The sequence below is a fragment of the Macadamia integrifolia genome, chromosome 1 (assembly GCF_013358625.1).
Source record: "Macadamia integrifolia cultivar HAES 741 chromosome 1, SCU_Mint_v3, whole genome shotgun sequence".
NCBI lineage: Eukaryota > Viridiplantae > Streptophyta > Magnoliopsida > Proteales > Proteaceae > Macadamia > Macadamia integrifolia.
In genome coordinates, this window is record NC_056557.1 from 21,189,745 (window position 1) to 21,201,304 (window position 11,560).

The following is an 11,560-nucleotide window of genomic DNA, read 5'->3' on the forward strand; positions in this document are numbered from 1 at the left end:
GTCATACAATGACATACTTGCATGTCGTATGGTTCACAAGTGTATAATTTATGATACTATGCCTACAATGTCCTTTTTAAGTTTTTAAACAAGGGTAGATTTGTTTCGATGGGTTGGATCTTTGAAAAATATCAAAGAAGTTCATACAACCAGAGGTTTTAAAACTCGAGATCGCTCTCAATCGATATTGATTTGGATTATTTGGGATCAGATTGGATTTGATGGATTTACCTTTTTTTTAAAGACCTTTTTCCCTTTAAAGTTGTACTGTATCAGTAGATTGACATCAGATTGGTTTCGATTGATATTAATTCAATCTAGGCAATTTTGATTGATTTGATCCGATATTTAAAAGTATGTTGTACTCCATTAGATATTTATTTTCATTTTTTTTCTACCGTTAAAATCTGACACTAGAAAGGATTTAGAAAGTGGAAAACAATGTCCATTTCTAAGGACGAGCTTGGTCCAACAGTTAGGTATGAATGTTGCCACTTAGTAATCAAGAGGTTGAAATAGTCTTTTGACATTCTTGGGGCAAGACTGCGTAATTCTAGCCCCCTAAACCCTGCACATGCAAAAGCCTCGTGTATTGAGTACGCCTTTTGAAACAATTTCCATTTCTCATCCAATACAAAGAGAAGGAAAGTGTCGGTAGAGAGGCCTGAGGAGTGATCCAAAAAAATAAAAATATTGTACTCTATTTTTTTTTCCTGGAAAGCTTGTTCCGATTGAGACATTCATTATAATCCGTCACATGCTAACATTGATTTTCTCATAAAATCATATACAAGAAAGTAGTAAGAGGTTGAAAAACAACATCCATTTCTCATTCAATACATAGATATGAAAAGTGTCGATAGTGAGGATTGACAAAAAAGTGTTTTGTATTTTTTTTAGAAAGTTTTTTTTATTTTTTTTATTTTTGGTAAATGTACACGCCTGTGCCTTTGACAATTAGATGGGAGAGAGATTTAGATCCTCTTTAGCGCACATCTAGTTGCTTGGAGCCCCATGAAGTGCGTGCTCAGGGTGCTCTCCACCATCAGATGCAGCTGGGCTCGCTTCGACACTAGAGAAGATCAAAATCCATGGGAGAGACTGAGAATGTGTTATTATACTTCTATCCTCCTAATTTTATTCAACGGTTAAAAAGTACAGTTAAAAAGTACAACTATGTATGTAAACACTATGCATGAAAACTTCCACCTAAAATATGAAATACTTTACATATGATTATTTTTTGGTAAAACTTTACATATGATTTGAACTCTTAGAAAATTAATTGTAAACCATATATCCAATTCCGCTATGGAGTTTAACCCTATATTCTATTGCTATCATTAGTATGACATCCGGTTATTATTCTTCAAATTATGTTTTGATTTCATTATTTTCACATTAAAATCGACTCAATTCAAACTAAAACGAGAGAGAGAGAGAGAGAGAGAGAGAGGGGGGGGGGGGGTTGAGCAGTCGCCACTCGCCGTCATTCCCTCAAGCGGGGAAAATCTATGCTTGGCAAAAACCCTAAAATCTGTGAAACATATTTGCTGTTGTAACCAAAACTTTGGGATTCGCCTTTTGCCTTCCCCTTCCCCTTCCTCCTCCCTTCTGAAATAAAAAAAAAAAAACAACTCATTTTTTTTTTCTTTGAACTGAAATCATTTTATTTATTTATTATTTTGCAATTTTTCTTTACAGAATGGAAACGCCGACGGAGCTCATTCTCTTCTTTGTTTTCGACACGTGTCGATCGCGAACATTAAACGCGTCAACTCTAATTATTAAAACCTATAATCTCTCTCTCTTTCTCTCTCTCTGCATATCTGTTGTAATTGCCGAAGTTGTTTGAACAGTGGAGAAGCTTTTTCAAAGCAGAATTCCACAGCAAAAGAAGAGATTAAAATCGAAATCCGATACGGGGAGACAAAGATCTGAAATTCCTCTCACTCCTTCTCTGATACCTCATGGGTATTCTTTCTTTTGAGTTTTAATCCCTAATCCACGTGAATCATTGTCCCCAAAACGTTATAAATTTCTGCGAATTCTGCTTTTCCTGTACTCGCCACTGGTGGGGTTTTTCGTGTATTCCTATTGAATTTTGGCGTGGCACTACCGGATCTGTGTGGGAAGAGAGAAAATTTTGTGGGATTTTGAGAATATTTTGGTTTTCGAGTTTGTCAAATGAGGATATGACGAGGGTTCTTTTGGTTGGTTGGATTTAGGGTGTTTTTGGTTGTTTAGAGTTGTTTGAGATGCCGTTCGATAAAATTCGTGGGAATGGAAATGGAAATCACCAGTTTGCGTTAGATCGAGTGCGTGAAAGCAGGGAGAACGATCAGGCGACAATGTGTACTAATGTGCTTTTGTTCCCTGCATCTTCTTCTTCTTCTTCTTCTTCTACGTCAACGCCTTCGTCCTCCATCGGTGGCCTTAATTATATCGAACATCATGTATCGAAGTTTGATACACTTGCAGGCGTGGCGATTAGGTATGGCGTCGAGGTAAAATAATAATAATCACAACCCACTTGGTGTTCTGATTGCTTGAGTCGTTCTTTTTTTTTCTTGTCAATGTGAACCTCTGTAATTACTCGAACGGAATGGAGTTCAAGAATTTCATGTCCTTTTGCAGTAGAAGCAGGACATTTGGACCGAAACAATTTGGTTTTCTAACCAACCTGCTTAATTTCCTTCACGATTTCAAGTTCTCGTAGCTCATATCTTGTTTTAATCTTAATGTTTGTCATACTAAGTAGAATGCAGTTCTGAAAATTCAGAACTTATGCAAAAGGAATTTTATTTCAGAAAAAGCATTCATTGATTGAAATTCGAAAAAAGGCATGAGAAAAGGTAATCTGGGGAAGAACAACATCTTTAACTTCAATTTAGGTTTCATCCAATAGGTATATTTTCTGGGTGACCTGAACCATGAAGTGGAGACCTCTGATTAATGGTCATACATTGATTGCTGCACATAAATGTGAGGCAGCATAACTGCACAAATCTTGTTGCTTTCAATTAGCATATTGGTTAAATTCATGCTTCCTCTTTTGCGACTTCGGAGCAATGGTAATATTGCTTCATTGCGACTACTAGGTCGCAGGTTTGAGTTGGAAAACAGCCTCTCCACGAAGCGGGGACAAGGCTGCATACATTATGACCCTCCCTAGACCCTGCAGTGGTGGGAGGCTTGTGCACTGGGAACACCCCCCTTCTCTTTTGCAGTTGTTGAGGTTGGAATTTCAAAGTTAGGCTATTCTAAGATAATTTGATGGCTTATTTTGTTCTTTTTCCCCCTTTGATACAATTGTTTTGTGGTGCTCTAGGTGGCAGACATTAAAAGGATGAATAACTTGGTAACAGATCTTCAAATGTTCGCTCTCAAGTCCTTGCAAATACCATTACCAGGAAGGCATCCACCATCTTCCAGCCTAGCAAATGGTTCAGCTACCCCAGGGTATCACTATTCTCATACTTTTTTCTTACTTCGTTATTCATGTTCTCTAACTTATTTGTAATAACAATTTCTTCATGAATGTTGATCTGGAAATTCTTAATTTCTGATGCTTTCCTGTGGTGTTCTCTTATCCACTTCCACACTTTTTTCTCTGTGGATATGGAAGGTTTCTGACTTGAAAAATGCATTGAATGTTTACATAGTAATTTCAGATGAGAGTAAGTTTCTCCTTTCCTATCTCTAACCATGCATACTGGTGATTGCTATGTTCTGTAGCCACGCTAACAGGAATATGAAAATCTCGAGGAAAATGGGCACTCATAATTCTGAAAGTCCTATTGTAACGGCCAAGTCTTGTCCTTAGATTATAAACATGAGGCTTTTGTTTGACCACCTTGAACAAAATAATGAAAAATTATCTCCCTAGAAACTCAGGATACACTAAAAATGAGTCTATATATCTTCGTACGAAAATCTATCAAGTACATTATACGAAAATCTATAAATTACATTAGTAAAATGATGGTTTCTGGATCTGGATCTGGATCTGGATCTTCTGTGATATCATCACTTTTGAAGTGTTTAAACATCTGACCAATCTCTTAGACGTTTTTTTCTCATTTCAAGAAAGCTCTTGGTTCTCAAGAAGAGAAAATTTTAAAACACAATTTAGAGTTAAAGAAAAAATGTTTGGTTCTTTTTTTTTTTTTTGTTTTTTGGTAGATAAACTCTTGACATTCTCGTGATAAGGCTGTGTGGTTCTTTGCCCCCCAGACCTCGCACATGAGAGAGCTTAGTGCACTGGTTACGTCCTAAAAAAATGTTCCAGTTATTGAGAAAACATAAGAGAGTACCTGAGTCTTTAGAGGCATTCATTGGATAATCCTTGTTGGCTTCCAAGATAAACAAAATCTTAAGATGGCTTGAAGAATGATGACAGTCAAGTGATTGACTTACTTCACCAATGTCTGCTGACCATGAAAATTTATAAATTTTCCACTTGTAACTTGTGAACGTGTCATGCTTTTAGCCTCTTGTGCATTTTTTTTTTCTGTTCTGAAATATGTGCATGCTTAGTCTTCAGGTAATATTTATTAAACTTGTCAGACCTGTGTTAATTTATTTAATCATAATAGCTTCACCTTTAATGAAATTCAGTTTATTTTTGAGCAATTTAATGTTCTATATGTCAATGACTAGGATTTTTTTCCAACTTCATCGTAATTCGTGGGGTCCACATGATTTCTATTCAATCACAGAAGTGTTTCATAAAGAGATAAAAAGGAGAATGTGAAACAAGATTTAACTTTTCCTTAATTATGATGGCTTTGATAATATGATGTTCCTGTGCTGTTGTTCAATCCCCTTTTCAGAGCATGAATATGAAGGATCTAAATGACCATTTTGATGTTATAATCTAAATTAAGAAATCTTAACCGTGGATGTTTGTATTTTGTAAGGCTGAAGTAGTTTTCCTTTCTTCTAAAGCTAACAATTGTTACAGAATAGATCCCTGAAAGAAACTTATGAGGAACCGTTCTAACAGATCTCCTCCTCTGTTCATTACCAACATTTATCATTTTAACTATATATGGATCCTTAGATCCATATGGTCTTTAATTGAAGCTCATGAATATTAGTGCAATTGCCAACTTCTCTATTAATACGCGATTGGTAGAGTAAACTAATGAAGCATTGACTTTGAATATCTATCCTTTATGCCTTGAACTCTTATTTTACCATACGCCTAGAAAATATTAAACTGACTCCAATGATTGGTATGTGGCCTTTTCTTTCAATTTATTTTTTCCGTGTATTTTGAATCTCACAAAGCTATTTTTTGGTTTAACGGGATTGACATTTTGTATTTGATTAGATTATGTTAATGGATGCATGGACATTTATGGGTTCGAAACAGAAATTGTAACCTTACTTTTTTTTCACTCAACACAATTGGTTTTCACTTTTGACATAGGGGGTAGAAGATGTATTTTCACATAAAATAAGATGTGGTGCCTAAAATGACTAAAGATCCATGGGGTTGGAGGAAAGGGGATTGACGTTCACATAAAATAAGCTTTAATGTCGAATCTCACCCACCTCGGGTCCTTCCTCTCTTCAGCAAGCCCGGATCAAGTCCTCTAACACTTGGTCATCTATCTCACCCATTGTCCCTCCATCCTCGACTCGATCAGGAATAAGCTCCAGCTAAAAGGCAAGCTTCTTTCTTAAGTTGGCCACCTGGTCCTCATCAAATCAGTCCTCCAATCCTTATACATCTACTGGACTGGAATCTTCTCCAACCCCGCTTCCACAGCAAATCCCATTGATTCCCTCCTCTGATTCTTCCTTTGGAAATGAACATAATCCTCCAAATTCGTCCACCCCATCAGTTGGTCCAAAGCTTGTTCCCCTAAGGTGAAAGGAGGGCTTGGCATAAGACCCATTGTTGATACCAACTCTGTTGGCATTCTCAAGCTCATTTGGAAAATTGCTTCTAAGCATCGTAGCATCTAAGTCTCTTGGATCTACTCCCCCCCTGAAAAATGATTCCCTTTGGTCTGCTTCCCCCTCCCCCGATGCTTCCCCAATTTGGTGATGTATTCTCAAAGCCAGGCCTATTGCTCTCAAAGGTCTCTCTTACTCCATTGGTAATGGATCCTCTACCTCCCTCTGGCTTGACCCACCCCTGGCATCCTTGCCGACCTCATCTCCCCGAGATCCATCTATTCCTCTGGCCTTCCCAAATCCTTGTTGGTCTCCTCCATTCTCTCCCATGCTGGCTGGTCCCCGCCTTGTTCTCCCCCCTCTCTGACCTTTGGTTTGCCCTCACCCCAATTCTTCCTGACCATCGTGGCAGGAATGATAAGATTCTTTGGTCCCCCTCATCTACGGGCTCCTTCACATCGGCCTCTGCTTGGGAATTCATTCGTATCAAGTCCCCAATTGCTCCTTGGCACAAAACCCCACGGTTCAAAGGCCACATCCCCTGCCATAGCTTCACTGTTTGGTGTGCTTTCTCCAATTGTCTCCCCACCCAATCTTTCCTCATCTATAGGCACATTTAGGCATCTCTCTCACGCTGCCTATGCTAGAATAGCATTGAAGATGTCAATCACCTCTTCTTCTCCTACCCTTTCTCCTCTTCTATTTGGAAGAAGGCCCTCAGATTCATTTGGCCGTCCAATAGAACCACCTTTCCTTTGTCTAGAGAGTGGCTCTGGATCGACATGACATTTGGTGGGTCTACCATTTGTGATACTATAGTGAAACTCACTTTTGTGGTGACTATAAACCACATTTTGATGGAGCGCAACCTTCGGAGATGGACTTCCAACTCCCGTTCCTTTGATAAGATTTGGAAGGCCATCTTCTTCTAGGTCAGCTCAGGATTGGCATCATCAAGCACAACACCGTCCGAAATATGCCAAGGAATAGGCTCATTGTTGTCTCTTGGGGCCTCCCCCTCTCCATCGTCTCTCCCCCCCATTTGGTGTTCCCCTCCCCCTCCTTCTCTTGGGTTGCCCCCCTTTTGTTGTTAGGCCCCTTGTCCTTTTGACCCTCTCTTTTGGGCCTTAGGGCTTTGTTTCCTTCTATTTCCCCCCTGCTTCCCTTGTAGATTCTTCCTCTTGGTAATCAATTATTTATTCATCCAAAAAAAAAAGAAAAATACACTCGGTCATCTATCGCATTCTCCATGGATGCCCTCTTCCTTGACGAGAGCCAAGCCTGCAAGAACCAACAGCCAGGATTTGGAAGTCATCATCTACGGAAGCAAAACCTATGTAAGGAAAATGCAAACTAAAATCTCGTTTGAATGCAGAAGGTTAACATGTAAAGTAACAAAATCAGATGAAGAAATTGTTCTTCCACTACATCAGAATTCTTGCAGTCAAGCATTTCCATCTGCGAAATGTGTCCACAACCAAATGGCCGAGAAGCTGTTTTCATTAGTGGCTCTGCCATTGACTTGCTGCTTCTGTGAGGCTTCTGTTGATCTCACCACTTCGACCATGAATCTGTTCTTCAGCCATGTCACCACTCTTGATTGCATGGTGTTGAGCAGCTGGAGACCATACCTTTCCGAGCACACTTGAGAAGCTCTCTGCCTTCTGTATTAAAGCCGACATTACTGCTTTCCTCTCTACCTTAGTTCTCAGGTCTCACTCTCAAGCTATTTCAGTCTCAACTCTCTCTCTCTCTCTCTCTCACACACACACACACACACACACATTGCCAAGTTGAAGATCCACTCACACAAGCTCGTACATCAACATACCATCTCAGTTTGGCAACTCTCTTTCAACTTCTCTTCATTCTCTCATCCTTTCAGCACCCAAGAAGTCTTCAAAGAAGAATGCAAGCAATTTCTTTGCCAACAACTCAAGGTACCCAAAATTCTGGGTTTTTTTTTTTCCTTTCTATTCTCTTTGCATGGAATTTTGAAGGTAGGTTTCAATCTCGATTCTTTACTTACTCTTTGGCCAAAACCATGTTCATTGGGTCGTCGACTGTGAAGGGCAACTCTGTTCTACCATTGGCCTTTGAACCTAGTGATGGGGAGGAAAGTGAGTGAGCAGAGTTCTAGAAACAACTGGACAGGTTGGTTTATCGTCCCTACTTGGATATCAATGAGGAATATTGGCGGTAAAGCTCTGAGATTCTGAAGGATTGGACCAAATATCTGATGGTTGTGATTTTTGGTGGGATAAGCAAGGAGAGGAACCAGATCGTCGATGCAGTTGTAGCTTGGATTCTTGGAGCTGCTTTGGTTGTTCAGATCTTACAAAATATGTCAGTATTAAACCTGAAACTCCCGGCGGATGGCCAGTAACCCAAGGAAAGTAGAGAATCGGTTCCATTTTTCATATGATCTCTTAAAAGATAGGACTAACAAAATCGAACAGAGTTCTTTTGGTATCACTTCGCCCTTTCTTGTAACCAACTTGGTTACCAACAGATTTTCCCTATTAATAATAACAATAACTATATTCTCGTGAATTAAGATACCTCCAAATAAAACAGCCAGCTTGTATCTGACGTGGGAGTATGCCACAGGCTGTTCAACATGGCGGTTAATCGGGTCTTTGTCACTCAACTTTGATCTCTTTCTCCCTTTTTTTGGTTAATCTGTTTTCACACTCTGCCCAACTGCTTACCACATTGATTATTCAGTCTTTATATAAAAAATATGAGTATAATGCTTCGAGCAGAATAATCATTTTCACCAATGGTGTAACTGCACATTCTCAAGGGCTTGTTTTTGAAAGATACTTTTTCAAACGAAACCATGTCGAGTATAGTGTTTAAAACCTTGGCATAATGTTTATGAGGTAGGACAAATATTGAGCTAACATAATCCCAAATGCAACATCTTTTAGCAGACTTCTGTTAACTGCATCACTAGTGTTTAAAGTGTCATTTCGTGCAATCTTGCTTTTTGAAGGATTCTCACTCAGGATTGGATTATATCAAAGGCTTCATTGTGGCTTATTGTGTAACTTTTGCAGCCAGAAAATTAGTGGACAAAGTCCATCTCGCCGGCATTCTGATGTGTTGGAATCTATCCAGTCACTAAGGTTGAAATCTGCTCAACACAAGGTTTCTCCAGCCATGAGCACTTTACAGGGCTACTATGGGCTTAAACATTCAAGCAAAAATGGTGTAGCAGAAACAGAGATGGCAATTTACAAAACAGACAGTGCTTATTACTTGGAAGATGAACTGCCCAAATCCTCATCACTTTCTAACTTGTCTTCGGGCCTCCATCGGAAGTCCAGGAGTTTAGTTAATGGTTTCTTGCCGGAGAATGGTGAACTGTTGGATGTGCTTGTTGTGGAAGCTGGGGATCTTGAGGCTGAGAGGTCAAATGATAAGTCTGTCCGCAGGCGGCAGAAAGCTGAAAATGACTCTGCTTCTCGCACACCAGAAATGTTGTTGAAGGAGGATAATAGTGGTGGCAGTGGGTTCTCAACAACAGCTGGAAGGGGTCTAGCACTGAGGCCAAAATCTGGTAGCCGAGCAAATCTTGCAGCTGATGCTGATTCAGGTTCGTTGTACCCGGTTCCTGTCGGTCTGGGGGACTTTGTTATCGCTGATGGGTCTTCTGGAGTACGGAAATCATCAAGTACTTCCAGCTTGCAGGACCAGGACAACAATAACTCCTCATCCATCTGGCCGACTTCGAAGTGGAGTTTGAAGACAGACTTACAGGCTCTTTCAGCGGTCACTATTGCCAGACCAATATTTGATGGCTTGCCAAAGCCAATAACTGGGAGAAGAAACAAAGCTGCTCTTGATTAGTGTTGGATCCATTGCACAGCCATAAAATCTGATTTATTTCTCCTTTCTGAACGATACAACCAAAACCCTGAGCTTGGCCTTCCATCAAGAAAGAAAGAAACAGAATATTGCTCCAGAAGGGTATATGAAAGGAAACGAAACTGATGAAATTCAAATAAGACATCTTGCTTCTGACATTGGATGATGAACCCTTTTATGATTGGCTGAAAACCATCATATATTTTGTAATTAATTGGGCAGTTCAAGTCAGAAAAAGGCTTGAGAGATGCTTCAAACAGAGAAGAGGCGTGTAACAGTGAATCCCATGAGCTTACTCTTACTGCCTACAACATTGTAGTTTGGTGTAAGTTCATATCTAAATGGGTTTCCCTTAGGCTTTTTGGTGTAGAATATATTGATGAAGTGGAAGTCAATAAGTGTTTGTTTTCTCTCCTATAAAAATGTGATCAGTTATACTCCTACAGATTTGGAGCTTTTTCGTAGAGGATTTATCACACTGGATTTCCAGCTCTTTTTTTTTTTTTTTTTGTCCACCACTTTTTTATATTGTAACTCAGTAGCTTTGTTTCCTTGTGTAGGAGTTATTTTGCAACACAGCCTGCAGGAATAGCCCTTGCGAGCTGTATTGCAAAGCATTTTGTCCTCGTTTTCTTGACCTAAAGTGGTACTGGCAAGTGGATGATCCCTGCAGATACCCTAGGAGGGGGTCTTCTACAATGCTGTTATAGGGGAATCTCTTAAACCGCACCATGGTGGCTTGGAAAACGCTATCATCCATATGGGGTTCATATGATCAATGAAGGAGGGAGAGAAAAAGGATTAAAGGAAGAAAAAACCTTATGAGAAGGGTGCGAGTACATTGGTGTTGTGGGAATCTTTTCCCTCGTTCATTATTGGAAAATTACTTTGATCTCCTTGACTGAGAAAGTAAACTAAATCTACACAAGGAAGAAAGCTACCACCTAAACTTCCCTTTTTGATTTAAAACTAATCCAGGATAGCAGGCTGGGTGCCAACCGAGCCTGTCATAGTTCAAATTCAGTAATACCATGGTCCAAGGATTAAAGTATCGGTATCGATCGTCGTATCGGTCGGTCAAAATTAAGATACGTATTGAACAGTATCGTATCGTGTCGGAGATACACTAAGATACGTTAAAGATACACACATAAATGGATAAGAAACATTTTTTTAAACACTTTTGCATAAAGAATTTGTTAAAAAAAGCTATTGATAACATGTATTATGCATAAACACTAAATTGAGGATATCGTACTAAGAATTCAAGGTTTGTAGTTGTCCCATAAATATAAAATCCTTGTTCCCAACCTTGATTTCCACTTTAGTTAGAGAGAAATATGGCTGACAGCAACTTTGGAACAAAAACCCTTCAAAAAATCGTGTGTTTTCTGAAAAATTATCCATCTTGGCCATTATATGACCGATACTCACCGATACGTATCGATACTCACCGATACTCATCGATACGTACCGATATATATCGATACTCACCGATACGTATCGATACTCACCGATACGTACTAATATATATCGATACTCACCAATACGTGCCAATATATACCGATACGTACCGATCGATACGTATCGATACTCACCGATATGTACCGATCGATACGTATCGATACTCACCGATACGTACCAATACATACCGAAACGTATATTTTACCTCAATTTTATAATTTTCATAGTCGTATCGAGGCATATCGTATCGTATCGATGTGTATTGGTGGTGTATTGATACATATCGGTATATATTGTAAGATATATATCGATG

At 39.3% G+C, this 11,560-nt stretch overlaps 1 protein-coding gene across 1 annotated transcript; it reads left to right on the top strand.

Annotated features, from left to right (window-relative positions):
- The first annotated feature begins 1,635 nt into the window (after positions 1–1,635).
- LOC122081420 lies at positions 1,636–10,247 on the top strand. The gene is made up of 3 exons (XM_042648556.1): positions 1,636–2,507; positions 3,332–3,462; positions 8,973–10,247. The coding sequence occupies exons 1-3, from the start codon at positions 2,259–2,261 to the stop codon at positions 9,763–9,765; spliced, it is 1,173 nt and encodes a 390-aa protein (XP_042504490.1). The 5' UTR covers positions 1,636–2,258; the 3' UTR covers positions 9,766–10,247.
- Positions 10,248–11,560: the final 1,313 nt, after the last annotated feature.